The sequence below is a fragment of the Lampetra fluviatilis genome, chromosome 44 (assembly GCF_964198595.1).
Source record: "Lampetra fluviatilis chromosome 44, kcLamFluv1.1, whole genome shotgun sequence".
Lineage (NCBI taxonomy): Eukaryota > Metazoa > Chordata > Hyperoartia > Petromyzontiformes > Petromyzontidae > Lampetra > Lampetra fluviatilis.
Window position 1 is genome coordinate 2,863,522 of NC_136318.1, and position 23,158 is coordinate 2,886,679.

At 52.4% G+C, this 23,158-nt stretch overlaps 1 protein-coding gene across 6 annotated transcripts in view; it reads left to right on the forward strand.

The window, feature by feature from the left end:
* The window catches only part of LOC144947244 (protein kinase C delta type-like), a 98,529-nt gene that overhangs the window by 67,833 nt on the left and 7,538 nt on the right, over positions 1-23,158 (forward strand). For 5 of the 6 annotated variants that reach the window (XM_078876461.1, XM_078876463.1, XM_078876462.1 and 2 more), the window contains 11 exons: positions 362-422; positions 7,851-8,001; positions 9,078-9,109; positions 9,809-9,894; positions 11,563-11,692; positions 15,588-15,697; positions 17,182-17,269; positions 19,046-19,200; positions 20,304-20,477; positions 22,052-22,143; positions 23,032-23,094. In XM_078876461.1, coding sequence (XP_078732587.1) covers positions 362-422; positions 7,851-8,001; positions 9,078-9,109; positions 9,809-9,894; positions 11,563-11,692; positions 15,588-15,697; positions 17,182-17,269; positions 19,046-19,200; positions 20,304-20,477; positions 22,052-22,143; positions 23,032-23,094 — 1,142 coding nt within the window. The remainder of the gene's footprint in view (positions 1-361; positions 423-7,850; positions 8,002-9,077; positions 9,110-9,808; positions 9,895-11,562; positions 11,693-15,587; positions 15,698-17,181; positions 17,270-19,045; positions 19,201-20,303; positions 20,478-22,051; positions 22,144-23,031; positions 23,095-23,158) is intronic. The other variant, XM_078876460.1, reaches the window with a different exon arrangement.

Genomic DNA, 23,158 nt, shown 5'->3' on the forward strand with positions numbered 1-23,158 from the left:
GCTTGGAGGTAGCTCGGTGATATCCACCGCTTTTGTGAGATTGCGACTGGATTTTTCGTCTCGTGGCGCGCTAGCGATTGTGCATTCGGGAGAAAATTAGGAAGAAAAAAACCAAACTTGTTTATTTGTAGATAAGATGAGTCACCCCGAAAGTAGTCTTCCACAAGCACTGAATTCATCCTGTTATCCACCAGCCCTCTTTGTGGACAAGCAGAAGTCATCCGGGACGGGTAGAAAAACCATGCCATGTGTGTGGCGCAAACGTCTCCTGTGTGCCGGGTTACAGGCCACGTGCAGTGTAACCGCCGCTGCCGCGGCCGCCCGGCTATGCTAAGCGTGCCTTTTTTTTTATTTCCCGCAGCTGGACCTCAAGCCACAGGGCAGGATCTACCTCGTCGTCAAGTACTTTGTGGAAGAAGCAGGTGAGCCGAACGTGTTTACGAGCCTCTAAACCATTTCTACCACAATGTGTGTGTGTACGTACGTACGTTGAACTTCTTTTGCACCGTACGTAGCCAACCGCGCTAATCGGAGGTGTGTGCGATCGGGGAAGGACAACAAGCTAAACACAACGAGCATTTCTAAAGAGCTGAGTTTTCAATCTAGATTTAAAAGTGCGTAGCTCTAGCGGCTTGCTAATATCGGAAGAAATAAGTGAAGAATCTGAAGTTTGATTCCCGAGTAAAGGCCAGTGAGCTTAAGAAGATCTTTTTTTTCAAAGGCAGATGACATTGGCACGCATGGCTACGTGCGGCGCGAAGGAAGTTCAACATACACACATACGACCGCTTCAAGCCACGCGCACGCTGCAGCAGCTGCAGCAGCAGTATGGAGACCATCAATGGACCTTGCTTGTGAACGGCTTTGGCAGCCTCTGCTTGGGATCAATGTTCCCTTGAGCCGAGAGTGCGGAACCTGTCCATTACCAAGATCCAAATTGAACTTCGAAATACCCTTTGGCAGGCAAGCGCACATTAACAACAACCGCCATTCTCCATTAAGTAGCGGTGGCCTCACCACGGCACTTGTGCCAGGCCATGTGCCCTTTCATGCTACGTGAAGTGTCGAAGGCTCACTGACAGGAGGTCATGGGTTGACTGACGTGGGATGGCTGGTAAATGCATCGCCTGTGCCCTCTACTATGCTAACTTGCTGTGTTTTAGCCGCCCGACGCTCCGCTCGTTGTTGTGAGCGTCGCTCCTCTGCCCTCCGCTGTTGTTGGATGGCGCTTGCCTCCACGGTAACACACAGCCTGAACAGACTGTTGCGGCAAGTGCTGTTAGCGAGCACCTAACACAAAAACAACCGCCATTTGCCACTAAGTGGTGGTGACGTCACCACGACGCTCGTGCCAGGCCACGTGCACCTTGAGGCCACGTGAAGTGTCGAACGCCCGCTGGAAGGAGGTCACGGGGCAGACCCGGGTGCCACGGGTCGACTGACCGAGATGACCGAGATGACTGGCTGATGCACCACCTGTGCCCCCTACTGTGCCAACTTGCTGTGCTTTATCCACCCGGCGCTCCGCTCGTTGTTGTGAGCGTCGCTCCTCCGCCGTCCGTTGTTGTTGGAGGGCGACTGCCTCCAACTGCCCAGTAGCGTCCTTCACGAGCCTCCTCCACAGAGGCCGATCTTGACACCGCTGGTACCAGTCATCGGCAAGTCCACTCAGCTCCACGTCCTCCTGTACCAAATCACTCCATCTCTTCTCTAGCCCATGCCACGCCCGTTTAGCCCCCTCGATCCGGCCGAACTAAAGCTGTTTAGGCATGCGGTGGCTGGGCATGCGGGCTACATGACCCAGCCAACGCAGCCTTGCCTGCCGGAGGAGCTCACCGATGGGATTTTGCCCAGATCTTTCAAGTATTTGTGAGCTCCTCACACAATCCAGCCTGGTGAAACCCAGGATGGATCGTAGGCAGGACAGCCTAAATGTTTCTAACCGGCGAACACACACACACACACGTGCGCACGCACCTCGCGTCATCCAATAAATATCGCGACAACGCAACGTTGCACGTCGACCGAGTGTCAAGACGGTGACGGACGCGACCGAGTGTGGCGCTTAAAAGGTGCCGAAGCGCGGCGTTGCTGCCAGATTGCGGGCGCGTTCTCCTCCAGTGCCCCATGAGTCCGGCGGTGACGGGTGAGCGCCGTGTCGCCTTGCTCGCTCTCGTGTGGCGGCGGGGGCCGTGTGAAGCAGAGGTCGCAACCGGGTACCCGATACCCGTACCCTACCCGATACCCGGCTACCCGTACCCGGCCGGGTACGGGTATGGTACGGGTACGGCCGGGCACGGGTACCCGTTTGCGACCTTGGTGCGGCCGGGTACGGGTACGGGTACGGGTAAGGAATCAAACCCGTTTGCGACCTCTGCTGTGAAGTGGAGGCCGCGTGCTCTCGGCGAGCTGTCGCTCCGCTGGCATCGCTCGAGTGTTCCCGCGGTCAAGTCGCTCGCACCTGCTGCTCGGGCGAAACGATTACCGCGGAGAGAGAGAGAGAAATTTAAGTGGCAGGAGCTGCTCTCTCGCTTGCACTCTCTCTCCTCCTCACTCCCGTCAATCAAGTGAAATGGGTGTTCGCGCTGCTCTTCTCGCGCGAAGGCGATGATGAAGGCGCCGTTTCGCTGCCTGGCTGTGGAGTTTTCACCAAATGAAGTGAATTTGCGAAGTAATTATTTTCCAATTTGTCAAATTTCGGGGACCGTGGTCTTGGGCAGCACTTAGCAATGCTCGTTTCGGAAAACATGGCACGGAATTTACCTGGGTGCCCATCGACCCTCGAACCTGGCCACACGTGACAATGGCTCGTCAAAGCGGCTTATGTCATCACACGTGGGGAATTTATATCAGCGTCCAAATAATCTTAAGCGCGGCGTTGTTTCTAAATGTGGAGGGGGGGGGGGGTGGGGATGGGTGGGCGACAAAACCGGAGGAACCCGGAGAATAATCCACGCTACCACCACGGGGAGAGAGAGGGAGAGAAGGAGAAAATACGCAGACTCCAAATATGCTCAAACAACAGGCGTCACCAGGGTCCGGAATCGAACCCAGCGACCTCCAGCTTAGCAGGCCCGAGGGAGTTAATGTCTCTGCCGTGCCGGCTGACGCCGCCCTCTTAAGCCGAGTGAATTTGCCGCTCCCGGCCACGGATTGCGCTCGTTACCCCGTCGAGTGCGCTTTGGGCGTTTTTCTGCTTTTTCTCATTGGCCCCTCGACTGACTCGGCAGGGTGGAACGGCAATAGCGCCGCTCGGGCTAGGTCACGGCGTCCCACAGGGCGCGCGAGCGGGAGGGGAGCCAGAGCGGGGCGGCGATTGGCCCCCCCCCCTACCCATTAATTCTAGATTTGAAGCTTTCGTGACTGCAAGGATTCATACTCTTAGGTTTTTTTCGGTAAAGTTACGTAGGCGGAAAATAAATATCATCCTCTTGGTGCTTTCGGTAAAGTCACGTAGAAATAATTCTCGCCGAGTCACGTATAAATAATTCTCACTGAGAATTATTCAATAAGGTTTTATTTTTATTATTTTATTATTTCCATTCTACGTGACTTTACCGAAAGAACCAAGAAGATGAATCCCTGCAGTCACGAAAGCTTTAAACCGAAAATTAAATAAATAATAAAATTAATCACGACGTTTCGGAGGCAACACAAGTCTCTGACATCAGGTAGGACCGTCACAGCAATTGAAAAAAATATATATTTATTTATTTTTTACCTACGTGACTTTACCGAAAAAACCTAAGAGTATGAATCATTGCAGTCACGAAAACTTCAAATCTAGAATTAACACCCTCTACGGGGAGGAATTTCCTCACTTGCTACAGTAAATCTGGCTGTGACGGTCCCACCTGATGACGGAGACTTGTGTTGCCTCCGAAACGTCGAGAACTATTTCATTATTTATTTATTTTTCCCCTACGTTACTTTACCGTGCTGCCGTGCGGGGGTCACGCTGGTTCACACGGTCAACTCGCGGCGGGCTCGAGTTGGGGCAGAAATCTTTCGTGCAAAATATTTTATTTTTCGGTATCTTTTCCTCGGATTGCAATCCCTCATTTGGACCGCTGTAAGTGCTGCGATGACACGTTGGGCTGCTCTAAGTGTTGCGGCGACACGGAGCAATTCATTCGGATCTCTCGCAGGCCAGGCACTGGAACCACCCCTCCCCCCCCCAGGGATGGGCGCTCGTTAGCATTGTGCACCGGCTCCATGACCCCAGTGACCTCACGGGCAAGGGGCTGGAACTCGATGTTACGAATGGTGACGTAGCACTGGGCGAACACCCCGGGGCACGGCACAAGACACGCTGGCGGGACTGTGTCGCTCGGCTAGCCTGGGAACTCTAGATTTGAAGCTTTCGTGACTGCAAGGATTCATATTCTTAGGTTTTTTCGATAAAGTCACGTAGGTAAAAAATCTAGCCTGGGAACGCCTGGGAATTCCCAAGGAAGAGCGAGAGTATGCGTATAGTGTATAGTGTAGTGTGTAGTGTATAGTGTAGTCGTGCTGGTGTCTGTCGCCAGGGAAAGGGAGGTTTGGACCGCCACTAATCAACACGCCGACGTCGCGACTCTCACCGGGACAAGCGGACTGAGAAACGAACCGACGAGCGAACGCAGCAAGGGCTTCTGCAGCGCGTAGAGAGGGAGGGGGGAAGAAACTCTGCACAATAGTTGCCGCGAGAACGTCGCTACCTACGCGGCCGCGTGCGCACGTCGGAGATGGCAGCCGCGCCCCCCTGCCCCTGAGCATTCAAGCTCGCATGCGGATCACCGCCGCTAATTGTAATCAATTTCCAATTGCCTTCAAATCAGCGCTCTTTCAGTGCAGGGGGGGGGGGGGGGGGGCCGCACGCCATGATTGCGGCGAGCGTGTGCACCTGCACGAGCAAAGTGCCTGGAGTCGGGGCGGCGCGGCTCTTCAAGAGTGCCGGCTGGGGGCTCGCGGTGTGGGTATCTGTCGGGGGGGGGGGGGTGGAGGGGGCGATTTTGAGTCGCGCTAACGCTGAAAACCATCGGCGGACGGACAAACGGACAACGGGAGAGGGATGGGGGGGGGGCCACGCGGGCAGACACAGCAGGCGGCCCGTGCGGTTGGTTGCGCGGTTCTAAGACCGGTGGGGGGGTGGGTGGGTTTGGGTACGTAGCTGCGCTACAAACCTGGCGACACGAGTTCCATTCCCGCTCACGGCCAACATCGGTGACGATTATCTGAACCAGTCCTGGGCCTCCCCTTAGATCGACTCAGCCTCATGAGTACTTGGTGCGTTGTGTAAACACATCGCCATTTTATGTATGCCGATGATCTGGTGATTGCTGCTCACTCAAAGGAGGAGTTGAAGGTGCTGCTGATGAGCTTGGAGTATGCCACTAAGCGGTGGGGTCTTACCATTAGCCGCACTAAAACGAAGCACCTGCCTGGATATTTTGAGCCATTAAACATTCCACCCCCTCAACTCCCCATTGGTAATGGAGCAGTTGTGGAGAGTGTTCAATACCGAGGCAGTGTGCTTCTGACCTGCTCCGGTTTTACAGCAGAGGTCTCACTCCGAATCAGTCGGGCGGCATTATCTTTTCATCGGTTGCGTCATTTTGCGTGGCAGCTACCTGCTCTGTCGCTCCACACGAAGCTTCGGATATTCTCGGCCACAGTCATGCCCTTTCTTCTCTATGCTTCTGAAACGTGGACCCCTCTCATGGAACATCTGCGCCAGTTAGAAACGTTCAGGCTAGCCTGCCTACGATCTGTGAGCTCCTCTGGCAGGTAAAGCTGCGTTGGCTGAGTCATGTAGCCCATGTGACCAGCCACCTCATGCCCAAGCAGCTTTTGTTCGGCCGGATAGAGGGGGCTAAACGGGAACAACATGGGCTGGAGAAGAGATGGACTGATTCGGTACAGGAGGATGTGAAGCTGAGTGGACTTGCCAAAGACTGGTACCAGCGGTGTCAATATTAGCCTCTATGGAGGAGGCTCGTGAAGAATGCTTCTGGCCAGTTGGAGGCTGTTGGAGGGCAGAGGAGTGACTGCTCACAACACCAACGAGTAGTGTCGGGTAGATAAAATGCAGCAAGTTGCATAGTAGGGGGCACAGCTGGTACATCTGCCAGTCATCTCAGTCAGTCAACCCATGGCACCTGGGTCTGTCCCGTAGCCTGTCGGCAATCCTTTGACACTTCACGTGGCCTCAAAGTGCACCTGGCCTGGCACAGGCGTCGGCGCCATGGTGATGTCACCGCCACTTAGTGCTGAATGGCGGCTGTTGTTGTTATATACATGCAAAGAGACGCAGAGGCAACCCGCATTAGCAATCCTCTACAGTTCGGGGCGTGGCTGATGCAGTTTGAATGAATAATGCAACGTGTTCAACTATTTGCCCGAACCCGTTCTGAACACACCCGCTGTTGGCGAACTGGAAAACCCTGTTTGTCTTATTTGGTGACTCGGGTAGATGTCGTTTTAATCCCTAACACAGGTTTATTTGGGTTGGATTGCGGCAATAAAATGTGTCGTTAAACCCGCCACCGTTCTGTAATGTTGAGCAACATTACAGAACGAACCTACTGAGACATATCCTGACAACCTGTCGGTTTGAATTGCAATTGTGTCAAAGAGAAGAAAAAAAATCTGTTGCCAGAATTGAATCGTGATGCCAAATTGTGACATTTCATAATTTTTTTTTTATATAACTATACACTTTTTTTATTTTACCAGGTAAGGCCCAATTATCTAGATATCACTTTATCAATAAGCGACCTGGCCACAAATTATAGCTCAAAGAAGTGGCTTATCACGTGGAAATGTATAGGCCGCCAAATACCTTAAATGCACATTGGAGGGAAAAATTTAAGGACACGGAGAAAAATTAATGCGACCACGGGGAAAACACGCAAACTCTAAATATATAGAGCAGGCGTCGGTGTCGGGATTGAACCCACGACCTCCTGTTTACCAGGCGAGGTAGTTAACATCTTTCCACCGTGACGCTGGGGCAGGCAGAATTGTTACATGCCTGGTATGCGCATGCTTCTTTGCGAGTGCAGTTACGTACTTGCCAATAAGCGTGCACTTAAGTGCTTGTATACTTTACGAGTCAAACAACCCCTACGACTTAACACAGTGCCCGGGGTGGGGGAGGGAGGAGATAGTCCCTGTATCCAGTTAGGGATTCACATGCACGTGCCAACGTGCACGCTGTCAAGTGGCCCCGTCGTCATCGCCATTAGAATCGCAGGGTCGACGAGGACCTTTGCGTCTGGCCGCGCGTGTGAATGCGTTCGAAAGGTCGCACTCCTGACACGCCAAGTGCTAGCCACAAATTAACCGCGGTACCGTTGCGATCTCGTGGAGGAGCGTCAACCGTCACGCGAACTTTGGTCAGCCTCGCGGCGGCAGCGGCTTCTTGGCTGGCTGTCCAACAAAGACGGTGGTCGACGCATCGTGCACATTCAGATGCGGCCGTCTGGAGCGCTCTTCTTTCCGGATATTAGGAAGCCACTGGAGCTATGCACTTTTAAATCTCGATTAGAAACTCACTCGTCCTTCCCGCGCACCTCCGATTAGCATGGTTGTGCGAAAGAAGTTCAACGTACGTACAGGCAGCGGCGGCGGCGACATCCAGCGAGCCGACGTTTGAGCGAACCTGTCGTACTCGCGACGGCACGAAGGAAGAAGTGACGGACACGGCACCTGGCCTTTCATCCGTCAATCCAGTGGGACCGACAAAACACCCGGCCGATCAAGTCGGACAAAAGTACGGCGGCACGTCCGTACACCCACCCCCCCTAATCCCGCTCTCTCGTGTCGTTCACGAACCCTTGACCCCCCCCACCCCCTTCCTCCCGCAGACCTGATGTCCCCCATGGCCGAGTTGGCGACACTGAACAAGAGGCGCGGGGCCTTCAAGCTGCCCAAGGTGCACGAGGTCAAGGGCCACGAGTTCGTGGCCACGTTCTTCCGGCAGCCGACGTTCTGCTCCGTGTGTCGCGACTTTGTGTGGTGCGTACACTCCCACCCCCCGCACCCCCTGGATCGATGTTAAAAGGCTAATTTGCGCATACGCGCACATCATTCTCCCGCGTGCGTGCGTAACGTACAGACGTCCAGGGCTATATAAAGCGAGAAGGAATAATGGTGACGGCTAAGGGATAGGCGTGGGGATTCCTGGACGCGTGGACGTGACGTGTATCTGTGTGTGTTGTTTGGGAATGTGTGTGTGTGTTTGTCATGGGACCTCCCTTGGCAGTATCAACATATAAGAATAGGTTTTACCCTTTCTGGCAATAGCACAGTTGTGTTAAGATGTTAAAACACCCAACTGAAACCTTTTGCAAGGAGTCATGTCTGCTTTAACCACAGATACTTGTGGTGAACATGCAAACACAACAAAAACATGCTCTGGTTGTACATGATGATGCATTGTCTTTGAAACTGATTGGTCCACACCAGAGCCGGCTTTCTTTAGAGCCTAGCCTCAAACAGTGTTAGACCAGAGGACGCCAATGCAGATACTACCAGAGCATTTCACAATATTTTTGTGCTTTTGTGTTGTTACGAACACCCATGTGACCTCATCCAACCAATCGCAGCAACTCTTGCATGTGAGAACAACAAATTGGTTCCTCAGAGTCGCAGACCCACGTACAACAGCAACAGAGACGGAATCTATTGTCAGAATCTCTGCTTAGACCAGACGAATACGATGAGCCACGTGAAGCTCTTTCACGAACGTTGCAGGAAATCTATGACACGTGTCTGCAGCTTATAATGTCTTGGATAAGATATTGTTTGCAAGCACCGATTTGCGAGATGCATTGCTCATGAATGAGTGATAGGGACGAGCACCGCCCACGCCTAACCACGTTTTTTTTCTTCAATCACCAGGGACCATTCCAACCTCGTTACGCCACTTATGTGGGTCCGCGAAACACACAATTGACGTATTCTTTGGTTCTCCGTGACTTTACCGAAAGAACCAAAGAATATGAATTTCTGCAGTCACGAAAGTTTTGAAAAAAAAATTACACAATTAAGCTCTTGTGTTTGTTGTTGTTGTTGTTTGTTGTGTTGCGTAGGGGACTCAACAAACAAGGCTACCAGTGTCGACGTAAGTAGCTGTAATCCACAATTGGTCGCTATCTTTAAGTTGTTGTTAAGAGGAGTTGAGCGGCAGTGCTATTGCTAGCGCGCTGCACTATGAACTCCGGTCATGTTCGCAACGGCTTTTGGCTAATCATCGAACAAAGACGTTCACTGCATCGCGAGCTTTCAGATGTGCTTCTGCGGCCGTCTGGAACGCTCTTCCTTCCGATGTTAGGAAGCCACCGGAATTATGCACTTTTAAATCATCTATATTGAAAACTAATTTATTTAAAACTGTTTTTTGTGGAAAGTTTGTTGTCCATCCCCCACTCCTCTGATTTGCACGGTTGGCTTACGTACGTTGCGAAAGAAGTTCAACATACGTATACAACCTGTGTTCGATTCCCAGCCACGGCTCATGTGAGCGGCGAGCCTGACAGACCAGCTCGGTGAAGTATGTTCAAGCAACCCACGTGGCCAAATCGAAAAGGGGCTGTAAATGATGATTCTTGAATACATTGTCATTATTATCGCCACAGATATTTTACACAATATGTGAGTGTTGAGACATCCTCCGCTTTATTGAAGATCTTGAGCCATTGCCGGGATTTCCACGTTTCTTAGGGCAGGGGCAGCTCACCCTCAACTTTGACTACGTTGGCACCCCTTGAAAGTTACGCTCGTTGTGTTTTTGTCGTTGTGTTTTTGTTATCTTTGTGTGCAGAGTGCAATGCCGTCATTCACAAAAAGTGCATCGACCTTGTCATCGCAAAGTGCACCGGCTCGGCCAAGAACAGCCGCGACACGCTGGTACGTGTTACGCGTTCGCACGCGCTTTTCCTTTGTGCGCACGTATACGTGACACGATCCTTCATAAGGGATGTCGTCACTTTGTTTTGACTTGAACCCCGGTGGTTCCAAACTTGCGGCACCGCAACACCATCGTGTATTTTTATTTTTATACTGCATGGTTGTCCGCCGAACAATTCCGAGGTTTCGGTCCGCAGGTTCAGAAAGGGTTGTGAGCTACCGCCGGTTTTGCCTGCCGTTCGTAGCAGCCTCCCGCTCGCACCGACCATATTCCGACGGACCCGTCTCTCTCATTTTAATAGCTCGCTGTTCCTTACGTGTGCCGTTGCCGCCAATTTACTCCGCGATAATGAGCGTGGCGTTTTGCGCGCGAGCTGCGAGGCGTGTTGCTCAGAACTCCTTGAGCGTTTCGTTTTAGTGCCGGTTATTTTTCGAGAGGTGGGCCCAGGTGGCTGGGAGCTCCCGTGGCTCTCGGCCGCCAGTTGCCGTGAGAATCCTTGGCTTTGAGCCCAGCGTTCAGCCACCTGTGTAATTAAACCTGGGCTCCCAGGTGTGACAAGATGGTGTTCTCGGCCCGATCGGCAACTATGATTATCGTGGTGCGCTGTTTCGGGTAATTTCTCGCCATCGAAATTGGCGGGTTGCTCATTTGAAACCAGCTTTGCAACAACAAAAAATATCCGGCCAGGTGTCTTCAGCGGTAGGGCGAGCGGCTCGCCGTCGGAAGGTCCGTGAGTTAAAATCCTGGTTGGGCGGTTGACTCGGTCAATCATTCTCACGGGGGGTCCATAAAATAGGTACCACTTTGTGAGGGAAATCAACAGTGGTAGTTCCTGGGATTGACTTGCCTCATTATGGGAATTTGGAATTTTAACCCTTGGCTCTGCATGGCTGTGAACGGGACACGCGCAACAACTTGATGCTCGTTTGAGCAGGAAATCAGATAGACGTTTAGACTCTGTGTGCGGCGAGATGTTAACTACCTCGCCTGGTATACAGGAGGTCGTGGGTTCGATCCCGACCCTGATGCCTGCTGGAAATGTGGAGTTTGTATGTTCTCCCTGTGGTCTCGTGGATTTTTCTACGGGCCCTCCAGTTTTTCCCTCTACATTTAGAATCAACATGCGTTTAGAGTATTTGGCTGCTGTACTTTTCCACGTGATAAGCAACTTCATTGAGCTATAATTTGTGGCCAGGTCGCTTCTGAAAAAGAGCTACATAGCTCAGTGGGCCTTACCTGATAAAAAAAAAATTGTACATATCATGAAATAAACACGTTTAAAGTAAAAAAATCACTCTAATGTTGCGTTCAAATATTGAAAATGCTTGAAATCTATTTTATCCTAAGAATGAGAAATAAATTGGGTGGCCGGGTGCCGCGGAGGTCTGAGCACCGAACTGGCACAGCTGAGATCCTGTTTGGAATCCAGGCGACCGCTTAATCCAGGTTGTCAAGTGTCACAAAGTCTTGTATGGAGCAAGGGGGGTCAGGTGCGCTTACATCCGTAGCAGTGCGCTCGTATCGACAGCTTCCCCTCGCCTTCAGCCCCGAGCAGTGCCATGATGAAAGCGTTGCACTGCTTTGCACCAGAACTACGCTCGTGCGAGGCGTGCCCCAGAACCAGCTCCGTCCGCGGTAACCGATTCTTCCCCCGCGGCCTCCCGCAGTTCCACAAGGAGCGGTTCAAGATCGACATGCCGCACCGCTTCGATGTGAAGAACTACATGAGCCCCACGTTCTGCGACCACTGCGGGACGCTGCTGTGGGGACTCGTCCGGCAGGGCCTGCAGTGCGCAGGTCAGACGGCCTCTGGGGTCCCCCGGGGTCCGCGCGCTCGCTCGACAAAGGGGTCTCATCGTAGCTGGGTGGCACTCACGGTGAAAGCGCGCAAGGGTGTTAAGGTTCAGTCCTCTCTCGTGCCGCTGGCAGTGTTGAGAAATGGGCCTTCTGTGCTTGCCCAAATCATCCACGTGTCGACCTCCCTTCCCTTCTGAAGAAGATTTAGTCATTCCTCGCGAGCGATGTCCCCCTCCTTTCCACCCCACCCCCCCCCAACATCCCAGATATGTAGGTAAAGAGAGGTGAAGGGGCGGCCCTGCAATTTCCTGCTCACGCCAGGTCGGTCACTCTCGCATGCAAGAGTGACTGACCTGGTTCGCTAAAGTTACAAAAATTTAATAAAAGATTGCCACGGAGTCTTTCGCACCTGATTGCCCCCCAAGTGATGACATCACGTTTACCGTGCTCTGTTTAAGACCGATACAGGAGGAGGATTTCTCAACGACTCTGGCTGTCGCCTGATGAGGCTGGTTGTTGTTGTAATTACCGGCGAAACGTCACCGTACCCGAATTGTCAATGTTGTTGTGGGTTTACTCTCAACACACAACCGGTGTATGGAACTAAGCAACTAATTAGTACGTTTTGTTTACGTGACAAACCTTACCAATTGGCGGTGGCGGGTTTAACGACACTTTTATATTTACGCGATCTAACCCAAACAAAATCTCTTCTGGATATTAAGGCAAAAAACAAAAGAAACGACTGTGTCACGTGAGAGAGAGAGAGGAGTTGAAAACATCACGAAAATACAAATCGATATCGAAAAACGAATTAGCCATGGCGCAAGTCAGCTTGTACAGACCACTTTTAGACTGATCGGAGCGTAGTGCAGTCATGACTTTCAGTCGCCTGGGCTCAGAGTCAAACTGGTCACGCGAGGGCCATGAGATCAATTTCTTCCTCCCCCGGGGGAATTGAACCCAGAGCCATGAGATAAATTATCCGCGTTTTTATTTTATTTATAGCAAAGGCGTAGCGGTGGGGTGGGTGGGGGAGTGTTAAGTACCCAAGAACCCAGAGAGTCACGGTCTCGGTGCCCTCTAGATGTGACCCAGAGGTTGCAACCGGGTACCCAATACCCGTACCCTACCTGATACCCGGCTACCCGTACCCAGCCGGGTACGGGTACGGGTACCTGTTTGCGACCCTGGTGCGGCCGGGTACGGGTAGGCCGTGAGTCACTGGTGAGTAACTGTGTGTCACTCATTTCCCAACGTCTTGTCTCTTCTCACAATTCAAGTTCCTAAAATCAACCCACCCGCACCTGCAACATGGCTTCATCCCAGAGGTCGCAATCAGGTACCCGATACCCGTACCCTACCCGTACCCGGCCGGGTACGGGTAGGGTACGGGTACGGCCAGGTACGGGTACCCGTTTGCGACCCTGGTGCGGCCGAATACGGGTACGAGTAAGGAATCAAACCCGTTTGCGACCTCTGACGTGACCCCGGCAGACGAACGTGAAGTGGGACCCGGGGACTGGCTAGGGCTCCCTCACGGCGGCCGCCCCCCTCCCCCCGTTGTGACTTTTTCGTTTTGCGCTGCGTTGATCGATACGGAGCGCTTGCCTCCGCGACTCAGAGTCGGAAGGACATGAATGGATACAATGATCTCGCGTTACAGCCAGGCAACTTTGGTCAATGCATATAGACAGCCTTGCATTCATATTGCATCATTACCATGTGAATATGTTGTTGTTGTTATTATTATTCGCGAGAAATGGCTTAGGATGCGAAACCTTTTAAAGCCCAGTGAAATAATGAAATGAAATATTTTAATGAATTTACAGCCCACCATTGCGCATCGCACGCCGTGTCAGTGATGGAGGTTGTTTGACCATACTTCACCACGCTGGTCAGTGTGGGGGTGGGGAACGATTGGTTCATAAAATCATTCGCCACTGATGTCAGCCAGGAACGGGATGGTCACTTTTTATAGCGGCAGTGCGCTAATCGTTGTGCAACTTGGTCCGCTCCAATAATGATTGTTTAAATGTATAAATGCCCCTTAAACATTCGTTCTCATTACACTACAACAATGTAATGCCCCTTAATCTCTCGGGCAAAAGCCTCACCGAGTCTCAAAATTCGTTCACGAGGGTCCTGCTTATGGGATGTTCAGCTTCTGGGAGGAAATCTTCAGCACCCAGACTTCTCAAATCTCGGAAAAATTCGTGAACTCGTTGCCGTTTCAAGTTTTATTTTGTCTAACCAGGGCGAGAACTCGATACCAGGATAGGGGTCTCATCTGCAAGTGCGGCGGCACCCTGTGTCACCGAAATGAGGCCGGCAGAACAAACGAAACTAAAGCACAGCAATGGACCAAACATAAATTGGAGCAAAACCAACTACGTGATAGAAGAAATAGGGAATAGTGCACGCACGTAAGCAATAATAAATTCCAAAAAACAAAAAGTTTGCTTGGACAAATTACTTTTAAAAAACATCAGTGTAAAATTTTGTTCAAGAATCACCATCATCATAGGTTCATGGTGATCGTTGCACTCGTATGTAAACTGACAAGGATACGCAGGAGAACTCCTCTCATCCGCTTTGCTATGGGGACGGATATCGTGCATCCTATTACCCGTGGCGTTATCCACGAGTTCACTCCTCTTGTTCACGGGGGTGACTGCTCTTATCCGCGGGAATAATGGCGATTTGTGAGGGAGACCTCTTGCTGTGCATTGTGGGTGAAGTCGTGGATAGCCGTGGATAGTCAGACTAAATAGAACCACCGAGTTTTGGTGGACCCTACAGCTACCACGGATAATCGCGGTTGCCCGTGATATGACCGCAGATAAGAGGAGTTCCGTATTATAAATACCTAAACTATTTCAAACAAATCTGTTTTTATTTTACCAGGTAAGGCCCACTGAGCTGTATAGCTGTTCTTCTTGGTTCTTTCGGTAAAGTCACGTAGAAGGGAAATAATAAAAATAAAACATAATAAAATTATATTATTTTATTATGTTTTATGAATCCCTGCAGTCACGAAAGCTTTAAATCGAAACTGTATAGCTCTTTTTCAGAAGCGACCTGGCCACAAATGATTGCTCAACGAAGTGGCTTATCACGTGTAAACATGTATCGCAGCCAAATACTCTTAAATGCATGTTTCTCAATGTGGAGGGGAAAAAGCGGAGGACCAAGAGAAAAATCCCAGCGACCACCGGGAGAGAGAGAGAGATAGAGACACGCAAACTCCACATATACAGGCGTTAGGGTCGGAATCGAACCCAGGACCTCCTGTATACCAGGCAAGGTAGTTAACATCTCCTAGCCACTGCAAGCGATGTTGTACTGCCATCTACTGGGCACTTTACAGCCTGGGCCTACGACATCTCCTTGTTAATCCCGGGCAATCTGCCATCCAAGCGTGAAAACCGTCAGGTTCTGTCAACCCTTTGCTTGGCTTATAAGTTCTGACGAGAGGGGGCCACGATCAGTGGGGAGGAGAGGGATTGGTTTAGATGTGTGTGTGTGTGCGCGCTGCCCGCGTCGTGGGCAGTGGTAATGTTGCGGTTAGCACGCTGCGCTACAAACCCGGCGACCCAGGTTCGATTCCTGTCCAACCATAATCTGAACCGGTTCTGGGCCTCCCCTAGGTCGACTCAGCCTCAATCGAGTTCCTGCTGCGGCGTGTAAGCATCGCCACTCGGGAAATAAAAGGCGGCCGGGCGTGGCGCTGGCCACCCACCCCCTCGTGTATTGTGCCGGCCTTCATAGGCCCTCTCTAACAGCACTTGCCCCAACAGTCTGTTAAGGCTACACGGGGTATCTTTGTCTTCTGTTGCCTCGTCGTGGCCACGGCGCCCCTGTGTAAACGTCGCTGCGTCGCTGTGCTCCGCAGAGTGCTCCATGAATGTTCACCACAAGTGTCAGAAGAAGGTGGCCAACCTGTGTGGCATCAACCAGAAGCTCATGGCCGAAGCGTTGGCTCAGATTGAGAGCGCTCATTCGGTAAATATTTTGGTGTGTGTGTTCGCGTATGCAAATGTGTATACGTGTGAGCGGACCCACGTGTTGTGAATATGTATCGGGGAGCGGGAAGTGTAGTGGTTAGCACGCAGCGTTACGAACCCGGTGACTATTATCTGAACCGGTCCTGGGCCTTCCCTAGGTTGACTCGGCCTCGATGAGTACCTGGTGCGATGTGTAAACATCGCCACTGGGGAGACAAATGCGTGGTGCTGGCCACCCACTCTCTCGTGTGCCGTGCCGGCCTTCATAGGTGCTTGCTAATAGCACTTGCCCCAACAGTCTGTTAAGGCTATACAGGGAATCTTTGTCTTTGTGTATGTATGGACATATGAAGTATTATGTATGTTCGCATGTATGTACCCACATGTTTTGGCCCTTTTGTCAAACCACTGCTGGATGAGGCTTTCCCCACACCTACGTGACTTTACCGACAAAACCTAAGAATAGGAATCCTTGCAGTCACGAAAGCTTCAAATCTAGAATGTCCCCACACCGTACGTGTTGTGGCAGCTATTCGACCATACTTCGCCAGACTGGTAAGTACCGGTTGATGAAGGCGGGGAGCAATAGACGAAGGAGAATGCAGATTTTTTTTCGCCTTGCAATACCCTCTGCTGACAACGTATGTCTCCAGCGGCCTACAGCACCTATTCTACGTGCGGTGGTGGTCACCCATCTAAGCATTATCCAGGCTCAAGCCTGCTTAGATGCTGCGACGTTACGAGATCGGGGCGACTTTGTTTGAGTCGCTCCTACGAGGATGAACAAAATCGAATAACGAGACACGCCGGGGTGACGCGTGGCGATTTTTTTGCACGGCTTGAGACAAATCTCAGGTCTCGCGGGGTTCCGCGGTTGTCGAATGTAAAAGGTGCAACCCTGAAATTTCTCCCTCGCGCCACCGTTGGCGGAAAGTCCTCCCGCTACAGGGCGCTCTGAGGGAGAGGGTATATTAGCCGTACCCTTCCACAACGGCCAGGCGTCTTGTAAGACGTGGAAGTTTTTTGTTCCCACTGCCAGCTCCCCCTAACGCGCCCTCGTTGGTGACGTGGCCCCCAGCGCCTCTCGTCGCAGAGGCCTCGCGGTTTCGAATCGGCACACGGGGGCCGCCTTCGTTGACGCTGCGGGTGTCGTAGCCCGTGATGATACTTGGCACCGCTCTTCGCTCGGAATGGACGTTCACGGTCCCCTGGAGGTCGTTCGCGACAGTAGGCCAATTGTGTGCCGGCGTCGGGCTCGAAAATTTACGAAAATTCGATACAAATTGTACACCGCAACTTACTCCATTGGCACGACATGTGGCAAGTGTCACCTCTATCGGCAACTGAGGCTCGTTCCCGTCTCTTTGAGTTCTCAGCCGGTTCAATATAGTTAATTGGGATCCTAGGATGGAAGAAAGCGCATTATAAATCTGAATTATCGTTGTGATTAACTTGAAACTGAATCTCCGCTCTTTCCCAAAGGTCCGATCCCAAAGGGACAGAGAGAAGACGGCCCGGGATCCCACCGTGGATATTTACCAGGGCACGGAAACCAAACGCCTCAGTGCGGGTGAGTGTGGGGGGGGCAGAGTCTCCCATTGGATCTCTGAGCAGAGTACCTCTGTCGTTACGTACGTATGTTGAACTGCTCTTGCGCACCATATGTAGCCAACTATGCTAATTATGATAATCAGCAGCAGCAACATAAGCATCATCATTCATCAGCAGAAGCAGCAACAGATATATCATTGTTGTCAACAACAGCAGCAGCAACGGGTATTATGATCAGCAGCATTTTAACACGTCGGAGGGATATCAGTATCAGCAGCAGAAGTATCATCATCATCATCATGAGCAGCATCGTTATTATCATCTATCATCATTATCGTCAGTCAGGTTCCGTCCACATCCGGACGAGAGAGACCCCCCCCCCCTGCCGTGTTGATGTTCACCGTCCCTGGCGGTCGCGTGATGCCACGATCCGTCTCCCTCCTTGCCCGCGTGAGACCACCTCGTCGCTGTGCGGGCGCCCTGAAAGCTTCTGGCTGCCAATTCCCTTTCGCCAGTCTCGTGCGTCGGCCACTCTCTCCACCAGCAATTGGTCCCCCTGGCCATGCCCGTCTAACCGTTGATCAACGACAGTCTATACGACGTCTCTGGTTGGCTACCTCGCTTGTGTGTGCAGGAGGTTTGCGTGTCTCACTCTCTCTCTCTCGCCGTGGTCGCGTGGGTTTTTCTCCGGGTCCTCCGGTTTTTTTCTCCCCCCACATTTAGAATCGACATGCGATCAGAGTTTTTTTTGGCCGCTATAAATGTTCACGTGATGAAGCCACCTCGTTGAGCTGTTCGTGATGATAGCCGGGGTCACGTTCGAAAAAGAGCTTGACAGCTCAAGTGGACCTTCCCTGGTAAAACTAAAAATAGTTTAGTTAAAAAAAAGTTTTTTCTTTTGTCCTCTGATTCCGTGCGCTTTCCTCGTTCTGATTCTCAGTGTAATTCCGCCACGCTTTTTTTAATCAACTGCGGTGCCGTGCGTCCTTTCTCCGAGGCTGCGTTTTCCGATCTGCGTGTCGTGGCAGATGGGAAGAGATGATTGCAACTTTCTCGGTGTTTTTGCGCTTAAATTCTCAAATTACTTTTCCCAGCCAGCGCTTGACCCTGCTGTGCCCGCTCACTCACTCGTTCATTGAGTCCCGTTGATTACAGTTTTCATTCAAGCAATGCCCTCTGTACTCAAATCAATTGCCCTCTATACTCTAATTAATTGCCCTCTATAGTTTAATCAACTGGCAAATACAACATTGTACATTCCAGTTCTGCCCGTCCAACAATCGATTCGCGTATTTCGTGGAAATGCATTTCTCCCGGCTGTTTTTTCAGAGGAAGATCCTCCGTATCGCTGCCCTTTGCTGCCGGTTCGGTCATTTTTCTCCTGAAAATTGTCAGAACGCTGCAATCCGGACGGTTAATCCATCACGCGCACATGGCGCCTTTTTTTCTCTTTTAATTGACGTGACCGCAGTGTTCCGCTGACGCTGAGCAATCTGAGCAAATCCGGGGGGGGGATTGACGAGCATCCAAAAATAAAACCGCGCAGCTCGTCGCGGCTCTGCCGTCGGCGTCGTCGCAGTTTTTCGAGCACGGCGCCCAGACTCTCTTTCGCTCCGCGTGCCCCCGCGAGCTTCCGTTGGGTTCCTGAAGGACGCGCGACTCGGAAATACATCGGACGGATGAAATAGAATTGAATAGACGGCACTGACGTGAGCGGTGCGAGCGAGGAAACGGGGAAAAGACCCCCGCGGGTTGAACCCATTGCTAAATGCGTGCGTGCATTTCCTGTGTTTAGTAGACGGGCACTATGAGAAGGCGTGGGACTCGCACACCGACCCGCGCGCCCCCGTGCCGCCCAGCCGCGTCGCGAGCCTCCGCAAGGATCTGCGCAGGGTCACCCTCAACGACTTTGTGATGCTCAAAGTCCTGGGCAAGGGCAGCTTCGGCAAGGTGTGTGGACCCCCGTGGCGTCTATATGTACTCATTATTTGCACCCACCCCCGTGCTCCACGCAGAAACCCGCGCACCGCTCCTGCGCCCTTCGCTTCCTGCCACCCCATGCCGCCCGCCACGGCCGCACCGCTCGCTCGCCACGCCGTTTTCACGCCACCGCTCCACTCCCCCTCCGCTTTCCCGGTTGAAACCCAATGCTGCCCGCCACACAATTAACATGCCATGCAGATTCACGCACCGGACTCCACACACCACACACCACACCGCTCGCGATCCAATGCTGCGCGCCGCACCGCTCGCGTGCCACGCCAGTCCCCGCACCGCCGCTCCATTCCACTCGCTGATGCCTCGCTCTGCTCGCCCCGCCACTCGCACGTCACGACAATGCCGCTCCAGGCCCATGCCCCTATCGCTGCAAATGACGATGCGCCGCGGCGCGCCACGTAACTGCAGCGAGCGATACAGCCTCACTGGGCGGTATCTGATTTATTCCACCGGCGTGGTGGTGGTGATGATGGGTTGATTAGACCCTTGAATGTGTGTGCGTGCGTGCATCTCTGTTAATGTGCATAAGCTTGCTTATGTGCCATTTTGCACATTGTACGTTCCATTTTTGGGGAGCGGTGGTGCAGCGGCTAGCGGACATCACTGCACTACGAACCCGCCGACCCGAGTTCAATCCCCGCTCACGGTCACCAACACCCGTGACGATTATCTGAACCGGTCGTGGGCCGTCCCCTAGATCGACTACACGCCGCAACAGGTTCTCAAATGAGTACCTGGTGCGGTGTGCAAACATCGCCACTAAGGGAGACAAAGGCGGCCGGCCGTGGTGCTGGCCACTCGCCCTCCCTATCGTGTGCCGTGCCGGCCTTCATAAAGTGCTACTCGCTAACGGCACTTGCCCCAACAGTCTGTTGAGGCTATACGGGGGAATCTTTCTCTTCGCGTGCGTATGGACATATGAAAAGCTTGTATGTTTGTTTTGTATGTATGTATGTACATCCGTGCGCGTACACACGTATGGCCACTCGCCAAACGGCACTCCCCCGAACAACGGTCTCGTGCCCCCCCCCCCCCCTGCCTTTGTTCCATGCCAGGTGATGCTGGCAGAGCTGAAGGGCCGCCAGCAGTACTTTGCGGTGAAGGCGCTCAAGAAGGCCGTGGTGCTGATGGACGACGACGTGGAGTGCACCATGGTGGAGAAGCGCGTCCTCTCCTTGGCCTGGTCTCACCCCTTCCTCACGCACCTCTTCTGCGCCTTCCAGAGCGAGGTGCGAGGTGTCTCCCACCCCCCCCCCACCCCCCCGTCACGAAGACAAAGGTTGCTCCCGTACAGCCTGTAACAGACTGTTGGGGCGAGTGCTGTTTGCGCGTAGCACTTGTGCGAAGGCCCGGCACGGCGTGCGAGGGTGTGGGGTGGCCAGCACCACGCCCGGCCGCCTTTGTCTCACCGGTGGCGATGTTTACACGGCGCACCAGATACTCATTTGAGGCTGGGTTGACCTAGGGAAGGCCCAGGACCGTCAGTGGTGTTGACCGTGAGCGGGAATCGAACTCTGGTCCCCGGGTTCGTAGCGCAGCATGCTAAACGCCACACTACGGCTCCCTCCTCCACCCACATAGCCGCACCTCCCATTAGCACGGTTGGCTACGTACGGTGCGAAAGAAGTTCAGCTACGTACATGCGTACAAAAGACAAAAGATCCCCCGTGTAGCCTTTCCCTGTTGGGGCGAGTGCCTGTGAAGGAAGGCTGGCACGGCACACGTACAGCCACGTATAGACGCATGTAGCCACAGAATCAGCATCTGTATTCAATCTGCAGGAGGAATCCGATGAGCTATGAAGCTCTTCTTCACAGACGTCCAGTAAGGGGGCGGGTCAGAACGTTGCAGCAACAAACGGTACAAACACACGATAGGAGCGCAAAGTATAGGAAAGGTAAACAAATCACGTAGACGTGTGGAAACATATGGACAAGACACGCCTTGTATCATTGCCACATACAGGCACCAATACAGATGCGTATGGATGCAAATGGACACATACAGCCACATGCAAGCCTCATACAGCCGCATCTATACACATGCAGCCACATACAAAGACAAAGAATCCTTACATATATAGACTGTTGGGGCGAGTGCTGTTAGCGGGCACCGATGAAGGCCGGCACGGCGCACAAAACTTGCCCCACGATTTAATTTTAACCGCCGGCGGCCACCGCATTACAAGTCGAACGCGCTAACCATTACACTGCGGCAGCCCTCGGTTTAACTTGAGGTGGTTTATTTCTCTAGAAGTTGGGTCACCATAAAAAAAAAATCTGATTTGAATCGCAGGCGGCCCAAACCCAGATATGAAGCCAGGATATCGCCGAGAGCTACTTCAGGGCCAGTTTTTTTTTCGAGTTATCTTGCCAGGAAATCGGGGCGGAAAAGCCACGCGTGGGATATATAACTAGGATTGACACACGCGTTCTGTGGGCCGCCACGGTGACTAGGAGATGTTGACTCCCTCGCCTGGTATACATGAGGTTGTGGATTTGATCCCGACCCTGACGCCTGCTGTATGTGTCGGAGTTTTTCGTGTTCTTCCCGTCGTTCTCGTGGATTTTTCTCTGGGTTCTCCAGTTTTTCCCTCCAACCAACCTGCGCTTAGAGTATTTGGCTGCTGTACATTCCCACGCGATAAGCCACTTCGTTGGGCTATCGTTTCGGGGGCGCCTGTCACGTCTGAAAAAGAGCCGCATAGCACGGTGGCCCTTACCTTGTAATATAAAAATAAAAAAGTTTTGTTTGGTTTCTAAACGACTGTGACCTCGCTGTGTGTTGCGTGCCGTGTGTGTAGGAGCACCTGTTCTTCGTGATGGAGTTCCTGAACGGAGGAGACTTGATGTTCCACATTCAGGAGAAGGGTAGATTTGACATCGCCCGAGCCACGTACGTGCGGTTGCCGTGTGTGTGTGTGTGTGGCAATAGTCGGGCTTATCAATCGGTTTGCTTTTTTGCTGGCACCGCGGTGGAGCGTGGCAGCCTCCAGGACGTGCCAGTTGGTTGCTGGTACAGCACATCGGTGTGTTGGGAGAGCAAAGCCACAACATTTACAATCTGAGTATGATGTTTTGCCGGTAATTACAACCAGCTTCATCAGGCGACAGCCAGATTTGTGGAGAAAGCCTTCCTAGAGGGAGAGATGTGATGACGTCACTTGTATTATGGATGCCCCCGTGCAGCCTTCCAAAGGCCGTTAGGGCAAGTGCTGTTCACGAAGTAGCAACTACGAATTCGAAAGTCGATTCTCACACACGCGCTGTTTGATACTTGCACCGTGAGATTTAGAAACAATTTTAATCGATGCATAGTTGGTTACCTACCCCTATGCACAACAGGTCTGTCTTAAAACAGATGCTGCTCAGCTCTTTTAATGAGCTCGTATGATAATAATAATAATGTGTGTATGTTGAACTTCTTTCGCGCACCGTATGTGACCAACCGTGCTAATCGGAGGTTGGGAGACACGGGAGACACACGGGAGACACACGGGAGACACACGGGAGACACACGGGAGACACACGGGGAGAGAACAAAAGATATTTAGCTCGTGAGCCATGTGAATCTCAAGGCATGGTGGGGGGGGGGGGTTGAGCCGTCGGTTCCTGTTGTGCCTTTCACTGTCTCTTCAAATTACCCGTGTGTGCGTCTGTGAATTCGCCCCTCGCTCGTGCGCGTTGCGAGTCCGATCCCGTTCCGTACGATGACGCACGTGCGCGCATCTCGTCACCCTACGGAAGGCGTCATCATTTGTTTCCGCTTCTTCTCCACTTGCAGCTTCTATGGAGCGGAGATCGTGTCGGGGCTCCAGTTCCTGCACCTACATCGCGTGATCTATCGGTAAAGCTCAGAATGTTCCGCCCTGCAGTAGTGACGCCACGAGCGTGTGCCACCGCTTAGGTTT